We start from the raw sequence: 23,035 nt of genomic DNA, 5'->3' as shown, positions 1-23,035 counted from the left end.
CGTGCAGGATATGCTTATCTCAAAATTGCTTTTACAGGTCATGTAAAAAAGAGGTATTTCAAATGAGCTAATCGAAAATGTTTCCCTTCTAGATCTTGGCATTGGTTTTAGATTGTATTTTAAAGCAATCTGAAGTATTTAATATCCATAGCTGTTATTTGGAACTGTCTCTAAAGAAAATCGCTTTTGGTGATGTTTTTTCCACACACTTTCATGTAAGCAAGCTTGATGTAAAAGTGCACAGTGAGATGTGGAAATGAGAATATAATATAATTATATAATATATATTTTTAAAAAGGGGGGGGATACCTTGAGTAGCATTTGAGAGGCGTACCATTAGGATGAAGAAAGGATTTCTGTTATTAAAGGTCATCCTTAGGAAATTAAGTTTAGGAAAGCAAGAAGCTACTACATAATCTTCTTGATGGGATTACCTGGATTTCTTGTACTTTAGTTCATGGTTAACACTTTTTACAAGAGCATGCAATTTTTTAATACTATCATCAGTTGCATCCTATTTGTGTAAGTTGATGAAATGCTAGCATACAAATGGATGAGCTCTCCCACTATATGTCATTTTATAAGTCTGACTCTGGTTTCAATAAGTAAGGCTTCAAACACTGGGGGCATTCCAGAAGGCTGGTGGGAACTCAGTGTTGGGTGAGTACTTGGGACACCCCAAGTAACTGCAAAGCTTGCAGCCTAATTAATCACTCCTGCACACACACATACATGAAAAAGGAAAAATAAGAAAAGAAAGATCTAATTGGTATTGAAATAAACTAATTGTTTTTCACCCTGCTTTCAGTTTTTGTATTACAGTCAAGTTTTACTGGGGGTGGGGAGCAACCCTCAAACTAACTGACATCCACTTGCAGTGAGCACATAACTTTAGTTGATGAAATGTGGTAATGCAAATGTAACATGCATAGGGTATTCTTAATTTAGAGCTTTTTTTTTTATTGTTTTCATTTAAAAATGTGGTGTGTGCCCATGTCAGGGGTACAAATATGACTAATGGATTCCTAGTCTGAAAATGTAGATGGCCTGCCTGCACTGAATAGCTCTGTGAGTTTTTGGCCTGGATGAAGGGAAGAAGAGAGATCTTCTCCACTGAGTTGTACTCAGCTATTATATATGTAACTTCACCCTGAGAGGTTAGATAAATGGTGTTTTGTTTGGTGTTTTTTGCTCTTTTGTGTTTAGATGAAAAATCCAGTTCTATAGACATTAATGGTTTGGGCCTTCGTACTTCCCAAACTAAAACCTTACTTTATTCCGTTTGGCTTTCTTGCAGACTTTCTAAAGTAATTCTGCATCTTACTATATTTTAGTAAACGGATGATATTTGAAGTACCATTGCTTGCCATATTTCTTCAGATTTTCACGTTATTTTCATACTCTCATTATTTATGTCTGTTTATCATTTAAAAGTTATCTAACATAGAAGAGCAAAACTGTAGCATTTTAAGGTAGAGTATTACATATTAGACATCTAGTTCATTTTCTTTGGCATTTAAAATAAAATCTCATGACCTCAAATACTTTAACAGAGAGTCCTAACTTAATATTGCACAACATTAAAAACAGTTTAAGCACAGTGTGTTTTGTGAATTGGATGCAGGCAGCTTGCCAAGGTAACTGTACTGTAACTACTTGGGTTTAAATTCTGTTATGCTGATTTTAGCAAAGATCATCAAGTAATTGCAAGAATGTATGGTTAATGTTTTTTATAAAACAGATTCTTTAAAAGGATGTGCTGAGCTCCTGTTGTTGCTGCATGTTTATCATGCACTGGAGTGTTTCTGAATAATGGATTATGGACTTTCTTTATTGATTTTAATTATATGCATACTCATTTTGTGCTTAAACCTTCAAGAGTTCACTGGTAGCACATGGCGTAAGAGGGACTTATTCTGCAGTTGCACTTCACAGATTGTTACTGACCATCTTCATCACCAAAACTGGCCATGCATTCAAAAAACTCTGCACTGAATATTCTTAGATACCTAAAGTAATTTGTCTAGATGATTCAGCTCTCACTGAAGCCTGTTGTCCCTTTTTCTTCCCCACAGTAATAGTTTGGTTAAGGGGAAGATGAGTTGGGCAGGAAAGGAATGACAGTGTTTTTAGAGTATGTTTTTTGGAATTTGGATCAAGAAGAGTTGTGTTGAGTGGAATGTCCACACTAACATCATTGCTGACACAACACTAGAATATTCAGTGCTTCATTTACAGAGTAAACATTTGGAAACATAACATAATTAGCTGTTTGATGTAACAGTTCACAAGCTAAGAAAACACTACCACCATGTTATGCTTCAAAATATTTACATGATCCATATAACATTTTGCATAGACAGTTATCGCTATTGACAGTAAAGCTTAGAACAATGACTTCAGAAGGAGTGCTAGTAAATAACCTTTCATCTCTGTGTTCAGACAAGGAAATTCTTAGCAAATATTAAGAAATCAAGATAATTATTTATACTGAAATTTTCAACTATAAGAATGTTAGAGCAGTTTAGAAACTAGCATTACCTTACCATGTTCAGTAGGTATTTTCATAATTTTAGATCAAACTATGCTTTGCCCAACAAGGGACAGAAGTTCAGTACAAAATCATGACAGAATATAGTATCTTTTGAATTGATTTTGCAAGCAGAGAGATAGCAAAAGCAATACCACAATACTTCGGTTTAGAAAAATTTCTGCTTCATCTATCAGGAACCAATAGCATCAATGGATGGTTCTTTAAAAATGGACTGAAGAGTAAGCCAATGAAGAATAAGGCTCAAAAGGAATAATTGCAATTTCATTCTAATACTTCTCTTTGAGAAAGGTACACATAACAAAATAGTGAAAATTTTTGCATAATATGCTTTTTTTTCCCTAGAAGCACTTCCAGTTAAGTGTGGAAGAGTTGTGTTCAGATCATGAAAAGGTTTGGTGGCTTTTTTGCTTGTTCTCATTTTGAAAGTCACCATATATTAAAATTCTGGAAATAGAATAAAGTTTATACTTTTGTATAAGTTTATACATCTCAACGTATTTGTACGTTCTTCAGTATGCTCTAGGTGGAAGTGCTCAGCTGAAGCAAACATGGATATGAAATACCCTTGTCAAGACTTGCGGAGTGCTGTTAAACCTGACATTCTTGTGTCCTTGATGTACCAATCTCTGTGTCTTGGCCTGGATGGTTAAGGACAAAGGACAGCAGTTGATTTCTGTGACTATGGATTTGTTAGTAGCCAAGTCAATTGTAATAGGTTGTTCACAGGGAAACAGAGAAGGTTTTTCTTCCTTGCTGTTGGTTCTTGGTGCTAGATTTTCCCCCTTCCTGCTTAGTTTTCTGCTGGGATGCTGAGTTGAATCAGCTGGTGGGAGGGGCATGCCAGGGCAATACAAGGTTAGCAGCAGGAACAAGCATGCAGAAAAGAGCAGTAAGGGAAACAACTGCAAGGATAAAGTAGAATGTCCCATTTTCTGTAGCAGCAAGTCACTGCAGTGGGCTGAAACTGTCTTGAGTCTTAACTGCTTTCCCCCATCCTTCCCCAAAGTGAGGACCCTCAGAGTAACCATATCTAACATCCCAGAATGTGCCATTAAGAGGAGGAAGCAAAAGCAGGGAAAGCTAGAATCTATAGTAGAAAATAAGAAACCATATTGAAATTTCTGATAGCATGGTAGCTTTGGAGAAATGTAGCATCCTTTTTAAGCATGTGTAGTTTAAGACAACTACTTTTTGTTACCATCGGGCAGTATTAGGATTCAGTAAGTTGACAAAATTGGTTTGTCCTTTGGAAGTAAAATAGCAGATGAGCACTAGGTGTGCTTAAAATTATCTCTGATTATGCCTCACCTACCAAATCTGTTTCTGATACAGAATTTCAGGAGGCGATGTCCTGTGCATTTAGTATTTCTCAGTTAATTTGTTCTTTTTTTTTTTTTACCTCAGTTGGACAAACATAAACAGTAAGGAGAAGTACTGTTTCATCGCTTATGAACCACATTAAAACCATCACTGTAAAAAGGACTCTTTTGTTGAGCAGCCTTTTTGTCATTAATATCCTTTAGGATTTCTGTTTCATCTTCTACATGTGCTCAGTAGACCATATGCAGTGTGCAGGCGCACACACTTACTCTCTCAACTGAGAATTGAGATTAAAAAGAAACCTTTTGTGATTTTGAGTGGGGGTGCTGAAGTTCCTTGACGTGACGTTCCTTTTGTGAATGTAATCCAGTTTACTTTCGAACACTGTAATTACTATTTTTTCACTTCTAGGACTTGCTATATTAAAGCATGTGCTAACGCCACGCGTGAAGGCAACTCATGTAGCCATTGACACAATGAAGGACTATCTGGATGCAGTGTATGATGTGACTGTAGCTTATGAAGGTACTGTGGACCACAAGGGGCAAAGAAAACTGGCACCAGCTATGACAGGTGAGTTGATGTGTATTAGACGTGCTACAGCCATATGCTTGTTAATATACAGAACCAACTTCAGGTGCTGCATAATGCTCTGAAGGTAATTTCCATAGTGCTTCAGCCATCTTACCGTATCTTGGTAGGGCATTGTTCATCAGTGACTAGGCTTTACAATAGTTACCTGTGACATTCCTGCCCTGGAGTTAAAATGAACTTGGGGCCATAGGCAGCAGGTACCATTTACCTTCATGTTTCTTCTAGCACTGGGATTTGGCATCATTGTAAGTTCTCTCTCCTTTCCCTCTGCTGTGCTACATATGTGTACATGTGATCTAATTGCTGAAATGCATGTTTTTTAAAGGGAGAATGTGTAGTAATAGTATTTTACTGGCAATTTTTCAAATTGCTACACATACCTAGTAGCCTTACAAACACTTAACAGCATTTTATGCAAGTGGGCTTCACTTGCTGTAGTATTTTAAACCACCTACAGCACTTTAAGAGAATGGGGTAAATTATTTTTATGTTCCTTGAGTAATCTAACCAGAAAATAAGTTCTGGGGTTTCTTTTGGGGAAAACTCTGGGACAGAAAGCTTCAGGGTCTGCTGGTTTTTCATTGTACTTGGTGGTGGACTGATTTCTCCTCTCCCCCTCGCCCCCCACTTAAAAATTCATTCATTTACCTGCACTGTCACTGGAGGGCCAGATGTCATCTTTCTTTCCAGTTGTAGACTTGGCCATATCTGTGCACAACTCTCTGTTGCTAGTTCGCTCAAAGTGGTACTTCTGAGTCTTGCACTACTGATACCAAGTGGGGGGGGGGGGGGAAAGCCACAGTAGTTCCACAGAGGTGTTCAGACTTTTGGGCAAGGGGTCAGTGTTGGCCGAGGGATCTGCAGGGAGCTTCTTGGCTAACTCCCTACTCCTTGGCTGGCCCAGTGTCACTGGGACTTGTTCCTTTTGCTGCTAAATTAAGTTCGTAGTGCTGCCGTTTCCATGTAACTTCATTATCAGGTGTAACTCCTTCAGGTGGTATAAAGCTCACATGAACTCCTTCCAGGTGCTAGTTGCTTACAAGGTCTGGAATTGTGTATTTTTACATTTTCACCCCGTTTAAAATTCTTCTGGATAGGTGGGCAACAAAACTGTTAACACTGTGTACTAATGCAGCATTTGTGTTGTACTGTAAGGTCATAGGATGGTTTTATTTTATGTACGTTTTGTTCCCAACGGGCATTTTTTATGGCTAAATATCAAAAGTGCTTTTTATGATTTAACATTTTTTATTTATAATTTTCTTTTGAACTTCATTTTACAGATTTTATTATTTAAAGTTTTTAATGTTTTTTTTTAAATACCTTATGACCCTCTCACGGGTCCTTTGACGACTGGGCAGCCTTCATGTTTTCCTGTCACCCAACCCGTTTCAAGACCCCCTTCAAAACAAATAGGATTGTTTCCCCTTCCCTGCAGCGTATATTGTTTCATGACTTAATTATCAGGCAGTTTCAATGATTCTCATGCTGGACTTCTCACTGCCTGATGGTTAATTAAACTATTAAAATGTCATTACCTAATGATAAGATGGCAAATGTTCAAATTCCTTACAAGACCTCTTCACCTATTGAACTTTCCTGTTTGCATGAATCATGATATAATTATGGAAAGGGAACCACTGAATTTCCCTGTTGGCTGTTTCTTGTGTCCAGTGATAATCAGATGGTTTGGGGTGGCTACTCCACATCCAGCCTTTTGGAGACTCCACAGCAGGCAGCCCAGGCGTATCTTTCAGCCACCCTTACTGTAAGGGCTGGGGTAGTTACTGTCTCAGCCTTGGGTAAAAGTAAAGGCAGAAACACAAAATGAAGTGCAGCCAACCAGTTGTTACCCATTACAGAGTAGATAAATGAAATATCCATCCAGGGCATTTCATGCTATTGTGGCAGTCACATGTATTCCATATAATATAAATTATGTACATTAAGGACACTTTATAAATTACAACGTGGAACATAGTTGTCATTCTTTTAGGCCCTCCAGACACAAAGTGGAAGAAAAACAATTTCTGTTCTAAGAGGTCAAGATCATTTCACCATTTGTTACGCAGAAGTCCAACAATTGGTCTGTTCAGGCGTATAATATAACAAGAATTGAATTATGCGTTGTTATGCATTTGAGATTTTTTAGCATTATTGCTCTTTACAGTACTAAAATGAATTATAAAATGTCATTTTCATGTGTGTATTTCATATGAACATTTCGTATTTGTGTCAGAGCCGAATGAGAATTTTGGTTTTCATTCTCATCGGAATAAAATGGCAGTGCAATCCTGGTAATTTTTAAAAGATAAGGTTGACATGTCTTTTTCAATCTAGCAACTCTGATTGAAATTTATTGCATGGAAAACAAATGTCTGATAAACACAACTTTACTTGAGGACTGTGTTTCCCATAGTATGACATTTCCCATGTGAATGAAATCTGAATTCCACACAGCTATAATGTGTTTCTTGAAATGCATTTTACTTTCAGTTCTATAAATCTCAATTCCTCAGAAGAGCCTGTGCCACTTCTGGAAAAACCCATACTTACCCAGGGATATGGTCAGCTCTTGGCTGCTGTCTTCAGTAGTAAACAGAGCAGGTTAAAAGGAACATTTTAGTGACTGTGAGTAGTACTACCACACTTTATCTGAGAAACTGTGTTAGTAAACTGTAAATGGAAAAAAAAATTCTGAAGAAAAAAGAAATTACATTTTAAATTTTGTAATATGGAACTCTTAGTGTAAATAATGTTTATTAGTAAAATTTGTTTTTTTTTTTTCTTTTCAGTCCAGCAAGCTTAAATAGACTGTTGACTTGCTCACCAGGATTAAAACAAAACATAGTATATTAGCAACTGGAAAATAGACGTTCACCATCCTTTCTGCATTAGTGCTTTGAGAAGAACAGTGAATGCTAGGCACACCTAGTAACATGGTACCTTTTTAGAGCAGGGAAATAATTATAGTATATCCTTTCAAAAGTGTTGAACTTTTTGTCACTATTTATGCATTTTAATGTTTTGTTGGCGATTTCCAGCTGGAAGTTGTTTGCTTTAGAAGACACCAAATTTGATTAGTCTTAGACAGGAACTAAGATTAGATTAGCTTTAGACAGGGATATTGCTTCACATCCAGTTGTGACCAATGGATGCAATTTTTTCCCTACCATTTATTTGTTATTCTTTCCTTTCTATTCCAACAAGTTTGGATCTTGGTATATTTCGAGTGGAAGCTTGTCCTGCACATAGCAGCCTTTCAAAGAGTAGTGATTTCCCACAGATTTCTCCCCTCGCTACTGAAGATGGTTTGTCCAGATCATTAATGACAGAATGTGATGGTCCTGGTTAGGAAGGGCCATGCTGCTAGGCAGTATTTATTTGTGGACATTGGAATAAGATGCAAATAATCATATGGGCCCTGTGGCACAGCTGAAGTGCATCTCAGGTACTGAATTCTGGAAGAACTATTTAGAATGGAAAAGGAGGGGGAGAAACTCCTGTGCTGGATTTGTTGATACTCTTTTACTACACTGTCATTAAGTAAAAAGTAGAAATAAGCTTGGGAAGAAAATGAATGAATTTTCTTCTGAATGAATTTCCTAAATGTTCACATCCAGCTTTGCCTGGTGTTAAGGGGCAGGTCTCGTGAGACGTAGGAACTGTTGTCATTCTTGCACCTGAAAGACCATTATGTACACATTTACATCTTTATTATTCTGCCTGAAGGCTTTAACATAACCAGATGGTATTTATCTGGCCATTGTAGATGAAAGACTGTGTGAAATAGCAGCATGTGACAATGATAAACACTGAAGAAAAATAGCAAGTACATGTAGACTCTGTCTTAAAGAAGTCAGAGGAATTCCTGAGAATTATTGACTCTGTGTATATCAATTCCAGAACAAACACTTTGAAAACATGTGTATGTGTGCATTTCTGAAAATCTGTACATCACTTTGATCAGTATAATTGGAGGAGGTCAGACTGGCCTAACTTCCCTAGGGGAAATTACACTTTTCCAAATGCTTGAACTTTTGTTAGGACCCAGTTAGACAGTGAAGTACAGGACAATAGAAAAGAAACTGGAGCAATAGAAACCAGTCTTTGCCTGGACTGTGGCCCAAAGGTCCAAAGAATGATAACAAGCACATGATTATAGATATGTTGAAAAAATTAAAAAAAACCAAAACAACAAAGAACCCCCCCCCCCCAAAAACCCTAAATTATTAAACTGATAAACAGTAACAAGAATGTAAAACAGTCTAAAGTAAGATTTATAGTGATGAAATTCCTAATAATCTGTTCAGATCTCTGCTAGCTGTCATGTTCTCATTGCATGAAAGAATATTGGAAAGTAAATGGCAATTATTCTGGAGCAACTGAAGAAAGGATGTAGATTAGAACTGAGGCTGGACATCAGCATTGGTGAAATTTGCATCAAGCGTGGGATGGCTTTTTAACGTGTAGTAAATCTCACATCAGGAACTTGTCATTCTGCATCTGTTCAAGCAAAATTTAAGTAACTACCTTTCATATTTCAAAATGTAAATTTTCCATTTAAATATTTGGAGGAATTTTATAACAAACCTAGTTGGCAACATAGTTCTGTGGTACTCCATCATATATGTTTTCCTTTAAGGGAAAACCCTGGTTTTATTTTGTGTAAAATATTAAAATACAACTTTTTTAATAACATGATTTCATCAGGTACCATAAAGGTAAGTAAACCATCATTCAGTTTTAAACTGCATTTTCACTTGTCCGCCGTAGTACTACATCCCTCATTTTAGAACCCCTGTAATTCCTGTTAAAAGTAGTTTGAATAACATGAAAGCCTATCTGTTAATTTGTGGATGACTTATTTAAACAGTATTTTGAACACAGATATGGACATATGCATCAATATTCTGCAGATAAGGGTGGTCTGTGTAAACGCAAAGTATTTTCATACTGTAACAATTAAACATTGTACTTCTCGAAAATAATGACATTTCACTGAAGAGCAATATCAGTTTATGGGAATGTGTGCAGGCCTTGCTGTAGTTCTTCATAGGACTCCAAAAATTGGAGAAAATGAAGGTCAGTCTGAGCATGAGTAGCATCTGTTTCTTTACCTATCTCAAAACAAGGACATAAAGGTGACTCTGTTTGGAGTCCATGTAGCCCAGTTTCTTATCTCCAACATCCACCAAACTTGGATGCCTAAAGAGGAGTATAAGAATAAGGCAAGCGTAAATTATTCTTCCTTTTCCCAAACACCTGTCTGTGTGTTAATAACACCCCTTCAATGGGGTAATAAACCCCTTCAGCCTCCCTTCAAACCCAGAGTGTGTGTTCCTCTGATTGTAAACTAGGACCTTGGGTATCTCAGTTATTCTCAACCAGCTCCTACCAAAGGTAGGTATCTGTAGCTTCCCTTTGGAAATTTGTGATCAGAAAGCACATGGTCATCAGAAAACCTCTGCTACACAAAGAGGATTTTGAAAGTATTTACACTGGAGATTCATAAAATCACTCTGCACCCTGGGCCTCATGCACATGTGAGAGGAAGCATTCAGCTCCCCAGGCAGCATTTATGTACAACAGCTCGAGGAACTCCTGATCATTAGACAAAAGTGTATATAAACCCTGAAGATAACAAAAACAACTTTAACTTCTTCACACTGTCAGGTTTGGCTAGAAATATGTTGCTGCTTTGAGAGCCTGTGTTTATTTTTGCTTTTTTTGTGCATCAGAGTCCTTTTCTTCTACTCTGTTTGTGGTACTGTTCCCTGTTTATCAAAACAGACTGTCTGAAGGAAAGGCAGAAACATCAATACTAGCAGTACTGGCATAGTTCCTAACAGATCCTGTTTATTTGCTAGAGAGAGCATTGTTCTGAACTCGTCCAATCCTTGTATCTTTTCTTGCCTTTTTTTTAATTGCATAGTTCAACTTCTTTTTTCCACTTCTGAAACTTTAAAAATGTTCCGAGGAAGACACAGATATCTCCTAAATTTGTTCCTTTTCAGTTGCCAGCAGTGGGAGACTCTTTAGATGTAATCCACAGACCTAACCTGGTTCTGTTGCTGGCAGTCTCTTGATGAAAACTGTTACACATTTGTAGGAAGCCTCCTGCTAACTTGGCCAACATACAATATTCGCAAGTCGTTATAGAGCAGTACAAAGGGCAGAATGCATCTGTTAGAATAACAGATTAAAGCCACTTGAAGATTGTTTCAGTGAACTATGATGTGCAAGTACTGTGGGTCTTCATCAAATACAGTCTTGTTTCAGCAAGACAGCTTACAATGACACTGCTGCTCTCCAGTGTTCATACCAGTATAGAAAATTGTATGTACCATTTTCTAATAATAATTTTAAAAGATTCTTTACATCTGGGCATCTTTAGGAAGGTACAGATATGTGATTATTTACCCTTGAATTTGCAGGATTTGTTGAGCTATAGTTCTTACCTGCCATCTTCAGGATTTTTTTTTTTCAGCTGTCATATCCTTCCCTCTGCTTCCCTTCTCCAAACTGAAAATTCATCCTTTTTAATCTCTCCTTGTCTGTAATGCAGGTGCTTTTTCTCCTTAAATGTTTTAGTTGGCCTTTTCTGTGGCCTTCTTTGAGTCTACCACATCATCCTTGAGATACAGAGACCAGAACTGCACATGGTATTTAAAATGTGGATTCACAATCTTTTTATATATCTGCAAAGTGACTCACTTTGCCCTGTTCTTAGTGTCCTTGTTGATGCTGCCCAGTATTTGGGGGGATTTGGGGCATCTGCTGCACAATTGAGAGAATGGTTTCAGAGAAGGGTCAGCAATTCCCAAATTGTAACCACCAATTCCAAGTTAAGCATCATGTAATCAGGGTTTCCATTATTTTTCCTCGTGTTTGTTTACACTGAAGCTCAGCTGCCACATTTCCACCCTGTTTACTCAGCTTTGAGGTCCTTTTGGAGTTCAGCCAGTGTTTGACTACCCAGAAGAGCTTAGGATCTTCTGAAAAATGTGAAAAACTGGATGGTTCACTGTTTGCTCCCTTCTTCAGCTCATCAGTTATGACACAGAATAAAACCAGTCCTAGCATTGATCCCTGGAAGACCCCAGTTGCTGGGTCTTTTCCATCCTGAAAAGTGACCATTAAGTCCTTCCATTTGCTTCCTCTCCTTTAAGCAGCTTTCAGTCTATAAAACATCATTTCCTCTAATCCCGTGGCAGCTTAATTTCTTTAATAGCCTTCAGTGTGGAACCCTGTCAGAGGCTTTGCGAAAATTCAAATATATCATGTCCAATGAATCCCTTTTATCCACCTGCTCCTCGACACTTGTAGAAATCCAGCAAATTGGTGAGACAGGATTTCCCTTTACAGAATCCACACCAACTCTTTTCCAACAGTCTGTGATTATCTCTGTGCTTAGTGATCTTATTATAGACCCTGCTATCTTACCCAGGGATGTAAGACTCTCTGGTTCGTGTTTCCCAGCATCATCTCTAAAGCCCTTGTTTGTAGAACGGAAACTCCCCATTTTTCTGGCACAATGGCTGTTTGTGATGATAGGTTACACATCTTTGTTTTTAAATTCCATATTTGAGAGCTTTTGGATGAATGCTGTCTGGTTTTGGTGACTTCTGACATCTAACTTGTTTATTTAGTCTAATACTTTCTGTCTGTTTACTTATTGATCTAGTTCCTTTGAGCGATCTGGTACAAAGATTGCAATGGGTGTAGGAATCAAACATTTTCAGCCAGAAAGAATAATGCAAACAAATATTTGTGCTTCTCTTGCATGGTCTTACACTTTACCATGAGTACTGCTCTTCACATCTTTGTCATCCAGCAGTCCCACCAGTACCTTAGATGTTTTACTGCTTCTGATATATTCAAAAAAGTTAAAACTGTTAGAGCATCCTTTGCATTTTTCAAGTTCCTTTTTAGTCCTCTTAATTTTATGTTTACATTTGGCATGAGCGGTTTTGTGGCTTTTCCTTATTTGGACAAGCTTTACATTCCTCAAGAGAGGAGAAGGTTAGGAATATAGTGGTAGCCTCCTTAATTTTCCCTTTAAGACACACAGGTGGCTTTCAGACCCACCCAAACGTTTTCTTTTGTGGTGTTACACATCTTTTACCTGGATTTCTAATACAAGTTTTTCTGGGGTTTGGTATTTAGGGTTTTTTTTTAACAGCCTCTAGGCTGCTTCCTTTTGGACCGTTTCTTTTAGGGTGTTTTGACACTTTGCCTCCCACCCCCCCCCCCCCGTAGTTCCTTTAATTGTGCATTTGTGTGCTGTAGACTCTTTCTGTACAATGCTGAAATTAATTGGACTGTGGTTGCAGAGCTCTTCTCGCTAACGCTGCTCCACTCAAGACCACATCAGGAATGGCATCTTTTCTTGTGGGTTTTGCAACTAGTTGTTCCAGGAAACAGTCTTTATTTCATCTCTTTCCCCCCTGCCCCCTAGACCTCATCCTGACGGAAGCGTTGATGTAGTTCGATAAAGGTAGCTGGAATCTCACACTCCTGCTACCAGTTTCTGATCACTTTTCAGGAAGTCATTTAATATCTCTAACATATATTTTATTAGAGTCTGGGATTTCCATCCACAAGGATTTCATTGTACTTCTGTCGTCTTATTATATAAAGCTATTATACTTTATATAATCCTTCACGGACACTGCCATTCTCTCACCTGAACATCCTATTCTGTTATTCCTATAAGTCCGCTGGCCTGGTAACATTGCATGCTCCTTCAGGGTCACCAGGATACCTGCCTTACAGGGGTAATCTGTTGGTGGTGATAATTCTTGTTCTCCTGTCTTCGTGTTTAGGCTTCTCATGTTGGTACAGAGGCCCTTCTGAATTTTGCCCTCACATTGCATTTTAGCCACATCCACCTCATATGTTATGGCAGTCTGAACAGGTTGTTTTCCCTGACCTTTCACTTTCCCCGACTGCTAGTTGAAATGCTGTGTAAGACCTTTTCAGTTTTCCTTGCCAGCACCTTAATGATTCAGGTGTGTCCTATTTCTCTTGTCTCAAAAGGTCCCCCAGCTCCTAAGGTGCTTACTCCCTGTGCTGTGTCCCTCGTGGATGCATCTCTGCATGCATCTTGGGCCTTGCACGGGGGATTGGCAGTATTTCTGATTGTGCTATTCCTCATGTCCCAGGCTTGTCTCATGGCTGTAAGCTTGAATTTAGCCTGCAGAGCATCGCCTCCGTGCTTCCCTACATCAGCAGTACCAGCAGGTACCGGTGCTGCCCACTCCTCCACTGCTCCCCAGGTTAACCTGTCTAAACAACCTTTGCTGTACCCTGGATGTTTGCGTTCCCATCTAGTGCCATTTTGCTGTACCACTGCTTTATTTTGTTAGAGCAAGCTGTGAAATAGTTCCTGTCAGCTAAACTTGAGGTGATGGAAAGTGTGAAGCTGAGAAATAATGCAGGACTTCAATTTATGTTTGTATTGCCAACTGATTGTTAATTTGGTGTACGAAGTAAATGAAAGTGGAGAGATGGGATTTATTTCTTTGAGAAAGAGATAGTTTACAAACTGCTTTGGTAGCTGAACACTTAAGTCCAGGCTAGTGAAGATGTAAAAAGTGGAGAAAGCATCTGCAATTCAGAGAGGAATGTCTTTGCTGACATGGTTTTACCTGTAAAACTATACACATCGCAACGTGCAGTGTTCTGTTGCTGAAGAGACTTATTCTTACATGTTTGAAGTACTAGTTACTTAGAATAAATATGTTATTCAGATTTCATTTTCCTGTGATATCACTTTCAGTTTATCACAAACTCTACTGAAATCTTTTAAAACAGGAGGCAATTGGGGTCTCTAAGTGGACATGACTATGTCAGGCTTCAGTTTGTCCTGTCTTAGTTTTGAAGCACTTTGGCAATAATTATGTTGCAGTGAAAGAGCCGATGTAGGATGTTGAAATCTGAGCTACTTTATTGGTGTTGTATTTAAAGTGCATATAAAAACAGGCTTAATTAGTAATTGAAAACTGGAATATCTGTTTAAGTGTAACACCACTGTCACAACTTTCTTAAGGGGCAAGGCAAATAATTTGGAGTGGTGGAATGAACTTCTGTGGTAGCCTTAAGGGGAAGGTGGTCTGAGGCCATTTGTATGTCCCTTCTCAGTTATAGCTATGTCTGTGCTTTGGAGCTTCCCTCCTTCCCTCACTTTCCCTGGTAATGCTGATAATTCAAAACAGAATTAATTGGCTTTTGAAGGTGAGGAGTTGAAAACTAGTAGAATTTGTGGAAGCCCCAGCGAGCAAAACACCCTCACAAAACATTTGTTTACAATTAAAAACTCTGTGGATCTGATTCCTTTCCTGGAGGCTGTTACACCCTGTTCATTAATCCTAATTCTGCACTGAATCCTGCAGTCCTGTGTTAGTGTGAATCCTGTCCCGCAGAAGGAGGGCCACAGTGTCACAGTTTAAGAAAAAAAATGCTCAATCCACCTTATTTTAAATTCTTTCCTTCTGCTGTGGTTGGTCACTAGAAGCATTATAAACATTCTGCACTTCTGTTATTTAGCCAGATAGAAAGTTTTATTAGGAAATTATCTCCCACATGACAGTCAGTCACTTGGCTCCTACAAAATATGTTAGTGTTATTTAACCCAAATTATACTCAGTTCTTGATTGACTAATGCTGTCCCCAGTATAATGTTTTATTATAAAGTATGATTTGCACTTACTTTTTGTCTTTTGAAGGGAAGTTCAGGCTTGCTTGTTCCTGCTGTTAATTATCATAGAATCATAGAATACTTTGGGTTGGAAGGGACTTTTAGAGGTCATCTAGCCCAACCTCCCTGCAGTGAGCAGGGACAGCTTTAACTAGATCAGGTTGCTTAGCGCCCCAGCCAACCTGACCTTGGATGTTTCCAGGGATGGGGCATCTACCATCTCTCTGGGCAACCTGTTCCAGTGCTTCACCACCCTCACTGTAAAAAATTTCTTCATTCTATCTAGTCTAAATCTACCCTCTTCTAGTTTAAAACTATTACCCCTTGTCCTATCACAACAGGCCCTGCTAAAAAGTCTATCCCCATCTTTCTTATAAGCTCCCTTTAAGTACTGAAAGGCTGCAATAAGGTCTCTCTCCAGAGCCTTCTCTTCTCCAGGCTGAACAACCCCAACTCTCTCAGCCTTTCTCCACAGGAGAGGTGCTCCAGCCCTCGGATCATTTTGGTGGCCCTCCTCTGGACCTGCTCCAACAGGTCCATGTCCTTCTTGTGCTGAGGGCCCCAGAGCTGGACGCAGTACTCCAGGTGGGGTCTCACCAGAGCAGAGTAGAGGGGCAGAATCACCTCCCTCGACCTGCTGGCCACGCTTCTTTTGATGCAGCCCAGGATTCGGTTGGGCTTCTGGGCTGTGAGCGCACATTGTTGGCTCATGTCCAGCTTTTCATCCACCGGTCCCCCCAAGCCTTCTCTGCAGGGCTGCTCCAAATCCCTTCATCCCCCAGCCTGTATTTGTGCTTGGGATTGCGCTGACCCATGTGCAGGACCCTGCACTTGGCCTTGTTGAACCTCATGAGGTTCACACAGGCCCACTTCTCGAGCTTGTTCAGGTCCCTCTGGATGGCATCGTGTTCCTCAGGCGTGTCAGCTTGGTGTCATCTGCAGACTTGCTGAGGGTGCACTTGATCCCACTGTCTGTGTCACTGATGAATATATTAAACAGTACTGGTGCCAGTACAGACACCTAAGGGACACCACTTGTCACTGATCTCCATCTGGACATTGAGCCATTGGCCACTACCCTCTGGATGTGACCATCCACCCAATTCTTCATCCACCAAACAGTCCACCCATCAAATCCATATCTCTCCAATTTAGAGAGAAGGATGTTGTGGGAGACCATGTTGAAGGCTTTACAGAAGTCCAGATGGACAACATCCATAGGTCTTCCCTTGTCCATTGATGTAGTCACTTCCATCATAGAAGGCCATTAGGTTGGTCAGGCAGGACTTCCCCTTGGTGAAGCCATGCTGGCTGTCTCGAATCACCTCCCTGTCCTCTGTGTGCCTTTTATAACAAATCCTGGCAAGTTTAGGGATCTGAAAAGCCTGTCAGACGTTGACCTTAAGGGCTGGTGTCCCTGAAGTTGGATGTAATTTGCACATAATAAATTGCTTCAATAAAATTTTGTTTCTCAGCTTAATTACAGAAGTCTTTTGGGAGTTAAGCTAATGTGAAATTAAGAGTCATGCGACCACCACAAGCTTTTAGAGGTTGTGGTGATAAAATCCAGCTGTTTCTTCCTAGAACAACCTCTCAATATATTGTTCTTATCCACTGGTGTTCTTATGTGATTGCAGTGACATTGTGCATCTAAAGAAAAAGATTGGATTAGTTGCATTAAACCCTGACATGAATTGGATAATTAAAGACTAGTCAGATGCCCTGACTAGCTTGACTACATACATTATAATGTCATCTGCAGATGTCCTGAATGCCCAGGGTTTGGATAAAATGGCCTTGAATTGATGGGTGGGAATCATGGCCCTCTCTAGGGGAGCACCTGCAGCTGCAGATCACCCAGCCTTCGGCAAGACTGAACTAAGTCTCAAACTGCGAGGGGAGGGTAAGGCTGTGGAGAAGGGCATTGGGATTTACAAAGGTGGGAAATTAAGATGAAGTTTTAGGATCTTCATATATGGGGACTCAATTTAGACTGGTTGAAGATGACCAGTGTAGGAAGTAGTAAGAATCAACTTGCATTGGAATGTGGGCATAAGGTAGAAAACCAGCAGCAAAGGTTAGGTGTTTGTGGAGGGTTTCTTATCCTTTCGAAGCAGATTTGTAGAGTTGCTACTTTTAGCTTTGGTGGGGGAAGGTGTTTCTTTTGAAATACCTGTATCTTATTCCTGTTTCATTAACTAGAGCTTATTATTGAATAATGTACTCTGTTGCTGTCTTTTGAATGTCCAAATACCAATATTTTTTTTAAGCAGCATAACATTAGTTTTAAAAATACCATATAGCTATTAATAATGCTATCTCATCTATCTTAGAATTTTGCTTGGTTTATAATTTTCCTTAATTTATAACTGAGATTATAAATAATATCAGGAAAGAGTTGTTTCTTATACAGAACAACAGATGTGCTATGAAGCAAAAGAAACATACACTATACAATGCACAGAATGTTTCAAATATATTTTAAAGCTAGATCTTCAGCCCTAGCTGAATATGCATAGCATAGATGCTTTTTGTAAGAGTCTAGTACAAAAAAGACCATATCATCTGGCTTTCAGATATTTGTTTTCTAGATACAGTTTTGCATATTTTTAGAATGTTCTACTTAATAGGTAATGCCACTCAAAAAGAGGATTTGTACATCAGTGAACGTTACAAGCATTTAAGACATGGATAATACGTCTGTCAGTTTAAAATATTAATGGTATGTTTTTAAGTGCTGATATAGTGAACAGCCTGGATAGTACCCTCAGAGAAACAGATCTGGAAGATCCTTCCTTACCATTAAAAGCAAGAGGAAAATCCTGCTTTCTTTACATGCTTTTTTTTACATGAGCACTGATTTCTTTATGGTTAGTAAAAATGTTGCACATAAACCTGAAGACAATCTGTATACCTACCATCATTCTGGACCTCCAAGTATTTAACTTGCCTGCCATCTAATAGCTGTAGCTAGGAGACAGTTTTACCAGAAATGTTTTAGTGACAGTTGTGTTTGTTACTCCATGGCTAAGAGGTGGACTTGTTTGTGGTTAGAGCCTTCAGCCGTTTCTTCAGCTGATGGTGCGTGGGCCGTGGTGCTCCTGTTACGCTACAGCACAGTTCAGTGCAGGTCGCTCTCTGCCTGAGATCTAAGTAAAACTGCACACAGCACCTTACAAATTTCTGCATCAAAATGCCGTAAGACTTTACTGGTCTCTTTATCTCTTCTCCTTCCCTTCCCCTCTGCAAGCACACAAACACATTTGCATGAACAGGCTTTTAAATTTCTTTAAGGCAATTTCTAGTATAAGATAAGGATTGCTTTTACAGCACAGTCCTTAAAAATAAATAATCCTGTAAAAAAGAAAAACAAATAGAGGGATATCTGCTTTGGCAGACAATAATAAAGATGTACATGCAGTGACAATTATTTTGCACAGTCATTCCTCAAGATACCCCTAACAGTTATGGGTCAAAGTCTTCTGTACATCTGCACTGCTGTCCAAAAAATGTCAACAACCTAAAGGGACCACCCAGTCTGTGTTACATTTGTTGCCCATCTGTATTGGAGGAAGGCACTTGTGCTCCCTTTTCAAAATATGAAGATTGTCCAAATTTCTAAGGACTTCCATCCTCACATCATGCATCTCTTTATACAGGGATGCTACAATTACAATACCCCTTGCTATTGATAAATCCAAATTATTATTAGTACATAAATACTGGTGGGTTTTTATCCTATGTGCAGTATTTTTACCACTTGTTAGTTGTAAGAAATCCCACAAGGCTATGTGAGTAATGGAGTTCTCTTTGTAATTGGCTTAATGCTTGCTTGCTAAATTTTTCTAGGGACAAATTGAGGAAATGGGGGAGGGGGGTTGCAGTAAGGCTGTCTCGAGCTTTGTAAGACAGAAGAAAAATTAAAGGATGCAAAATGGAAAGCAGCATTTTGTTCTGAGTCTTTTGCCCTATTGTACTTTTTAATTATAGGTTATTACTTAAACTGAAGCCCACTTCCTTCTGGAGATGCTTTGGGAAATCACTGTAATTCTGATCTTGTCGTCCAGGAGCAAACAAAATTTAGATTTCAAAAAGGACAAGCAAAGATGATTGTTAACTTTAATCAAAATTGCAGGCTGGATAACGTTACGACATCAAAGTTACTGCATCCCACACTACAGAATGAGTAGATTGATGCTGAGGTAGAAGTGTAACATTTTCAAGCACAGCATTTTAGAGTTAGCAGGGTGAATTTTAGGACAATTTTTCCATGCTGCACGTGATAATGGGCCACCATTTCAGAACTATGTAGGCCAGATGGCTTCTAAGCTCAGTGAAGTGCTCAGGATCCAAACATAAAAAAAAAAAATTTCTTTACAGAAAGGGTGGTCAAGCATTGGAACAGGCTGCCCAGAGAGGTGGTGGAGTCCCCATCCCTGGAAGTGTTCAAAAAATGGGTAGATGTGGCACTTCGGGATATGGTTTAGTCTAGTCTACCCTTGATTGGTTTAGGTGGGCTTGGTAGTGTAGGTTAATGGTTGGACTGGATGATCTTAAAGGTCTTTTCCAACCTAGACGATTCTATGATAATGAGGGGAGGGTTTTGAAAACTGAAGTTAGGCTTCCAAGGCACTTACAGCTACGAGGTCAGATTTTTGGTGTATTTTAGACAAATAAATGTCCTACAGTGTTTTTTGTAACTCAGTCCTGTTGGTTTGCTCTCTTTGTAGAGTTTCTTTGCAAGGAATGCCCAAGAGTTCATATTTTCATTGATCGAATTGAACTGAAGGACATTCCAGAAGAGCAGATGTATATGAGAAGGTGGCTTCATGAACGTTTTGAAATAAAGGATAAGTAAGTAACAATGTGCAGAACTTTCTGTTTAAAGAAGCTGTCTTCTTTTGTATTAACAGATATACCCGTGATTTCTGTGTTACCTGTAGGGCTGTCTGGTGTTGGTACTCCTGTGCATGTTTTGTATAATACCCTTGTGGTAAAGCTTTTGCTCGGGAGTTTGGGACTCCTGGGTTTTAGACCTTCCTTAGGCTGAAGAGCTGTGAATCCATGTTCCAGGCGAGACTCGTGTTCATCTGAATACTCTCCATTTATTTTCTTGAAGCTGAGTCATGCACAGCCAGGAATGTAAGATGCCCGCAGTAGGCGAGCAAGCAAAACGTAGTTTGATTCTAGCCTTGTAATCAGTGTTAGGTTAGAGTTAGAAAGAGGCAGGTCTTGATCTAATCTCTTCTGCCTGAATTGTTTATGCATCTTCCATCAGACAGCGATTGGATAAAAACATAAGTAACACCGAGATCCCAACCTTCACTGGGGAAATTAGGTGAAGTAGAAGTTTCATCTGCCCATCTTTGAATCATGGCAGACCTGAAGTGCCTGGCTCCCTCCAGCATCTCCAGATAAGGTCACTAGTGAGCATATGCAGATCCCCCGGATCCTGGGGGACCTTGTGCCTAAATGTGGGATTTAAGTATTGTTTGAGAGATGATGATTTAATTTGCCACGTCTGAAGTCCAGCTTAAGGGAGCTGAATCTGTTTACTTTCTAAATCCTTGAGTACATTGTGTGGGAGAGAAATTTCCCTGGCTATTCAGGTATGCTGTGCTTTAAAATTGTTCTGCCAGTCTCACACTCCATGGAAGTGAAAAAGGGATTAATTTGTCCAGTGATTTTTTTTCATCCATGTGAAAGTTAACATGACTATCTGTGAACATGGCACTATTACTAAGGTGTCTTAGAAGTTTAGGATTGCAAAGTAGTTTCTTTTCTTCATTTTTGAGAGCTAAGAAAGTCTGAATTTCATTTTATAGACAAGTAACTGATAGATAAAATGAAATGTGGGCTGTCCAGTGGCCCACAAGTAGTCTTCCAGTGAAGACCAGCAAAACTGAACCCTGATCATCTATGTCTCATTGTAGACTCCTGTTGACTAGAACATCTTTCCTAGGACCAAAGCAGTCTGTCAGGCAAACTTAGAGATACTTAAAACAAAACTCTAAAAGTTTTGAATCCATTTATCACTGGTTTTCAAAAACAGGAGAAAAAAATACTACTAAACCTGTGGTGGAGCATTTTACTCTTGCACGTTTGTTATTAGTTTATTTCATGCAGATAATTCCCCCCAGCCTTCAGAGTTCAGTGATTAACTGTGTGCTATTTTGTTCTACGATATTGCCCAGTACTCTGGGCTTATTTGCTAAATGCTGAATGAAAAGGATTCTTTTCAACTTTTCTAGTCAGTGTTGAAATTGGTCCCTCTGGAAAAATCTGCTTTTATTGCTCACAAGGGTTCAGGCTGAGTACTCTGACGTGCAGCGTTACTTTGAATGCATCATATTCTTAAGGCATACTGATTGCGTAAACTTGTTACAGATGAGCTGCTACATATTGTTAAAATATTTGTTAAATAACGTGATTAGAAGCAGTTACTGGATGAAAGTAAGTTGCTTAAAACTTCTTACGCTAATGCATAACTTTGACCATCTCCTTTTGTCTGCTTGTAGGTTACTAATAGAGTTTTACGATGCGAAGGATTCTAAAAGAAGAAATAAGTTCCCTGGAAAAAGTGTTCATTCCAAACTAAGCCTCAAGAAAACTTTGCCATCTTTGCTGTTTTTAGGTGGCCTGACTGCTAGTATGCTTCTGACAGAATCTGGAAGGAAACTTTATGTAAAAACATGGATATATGGGACTTTAATTGGCTGCCTGTGGGTTAGCATTAAACCATAAGCAGATGTCAGTCTCCAGTCAGTGAAATGTGCAGTCTTTTCTTGCACATTGCACCAAATTTTTTCCTGACTTTATAGTAAAAAAATGTAAATAAAGCCTTATTGATCAAACATTGGAAATAATACAATTTGTGACTTAAGCCTCTGTGTGGTTGGTCTGGGGAAAACAAATGTAGATTTTCAAATTTGCTACTGATTTTTGCTGGAATAATGACAGATAAACAAGTCATATGATAAATTGCTTTCCCCATGAACTAACATCCATCTCTGTCTGCAGATTTGATGAAGTATGAGTTACCCATAAGGGTGTCTTAAGTGGACCTGTGAATGTATTTACAGAGATTAATTTAGGGTATATATTTATTCTTCTGATACTCATGTTGAATTTTTGTTACTCTTTGGTGCATTGCAGCAACTCAGTTGCATCTATCCCAGCTGCATTGCAACTAAAATCAAAACTTTTTTCCTTTTTTTTTTTTTTTTAATTTTGCTTTTCAGTTTTAGCTAAATACTGTGTTCTTTAAAAGGGACTATGTAGGCTGGCAAATCGTGAGATGTTACCTGAAGCAGAATACAATGTTCCTGAGAACTACTGTTCATGGGGAAGAAGCTCTGTTTATCTAGTGCATGATTTTTTATTATATTGCAGTATTAGCTGATTATTTTACGTATGCAAAACATGAAATTTTACTGAGCAAACAGCTTATTTTGCGCACCCTGTATTTGTGCATAAAAGGAATGTATGCATTATAATGAAATGTTAAGTTTTTGTTTCTGGCCTAACCAAACTGTAGCCTACCTTGTGTCTGCGTTATCCCTAGCGCCTCGAGAGTTTCAGCTGAGCTCACAGACCTTTTGTGTGTTCGTGCCATAAGCAGAAGTTTCCTGTTACCTCACAATTTTGTGGAAGCAAACTCTGTCGTTTGGGTAATGCACAGAATTACTGTAACTTCAGGAGCGTAAGGGTATGGTAACGAGGAACCTTCAGATGTTCCCGCTAAATCCAAAGCGTGTGCCTTTTCCTACTAATCTGATTTAACCTGATGTTTCATAGTGTGGCAGGCATCTCCATGCTGTGATACCACATTAGATTCTCAAATCATTCTAGGCAATGCAGACTGC

General features: G+C 39.0%; 1 protein-coding gene across 1 annotated transcript in view; it reads left to right on the top strand.

The window, feature by feature from the left end:
• AGPAT5 (1-acylglycerol-3-phosphate O-acyltransferase 5) overlaps window positions 1–22,598 on the top strand; it is a 58,331-nt gene extending 35,733 nt beyond the window's left edge. The window contains exons 6-8 of the mRNA XM_075707849.1: window positions 4,286–4,447; window positions 19,901–20,024; window positions 21,689–22,598. Coding sequence (XP_075563964.1) covers window positions 4,286–4,447; window positions 19,901–20,024; window positions 21,689–21,914 — 512 coding nt within the window. The 3' untranslated portion in view covers window positions 21,915–22,598. The remainder of the gene's footprint in view (window positions 1–4,285; window positions 4,448–19,900; window positions 20,025–21,688) is intronic.
• Window positions 22,599–23,035: the final 437 nt, after the last annotated feature.

The sequence above is a fragment of the Pelecanus crispus genome, chromosome 3 (genome assembly GCF_030463565.1).
Source record: "Pelecanus crispus isolate bPelCri1 chromosome 3, bPelCri1.pri, whole genome shotgun sequence".
In the NCBI taxonomy this organism is placed as follows: Eukaryota; Metazoa; Chordata; class Aves; order Pelecaniformes; family Pelecanidae; genus Pelecanus; species Pelecanus crispus.
The sequence above is the reverse complement of the archived record's forward strand: the minus strand, read 5'-3'. Positions and strand labels throughout refer to the sequence as shown.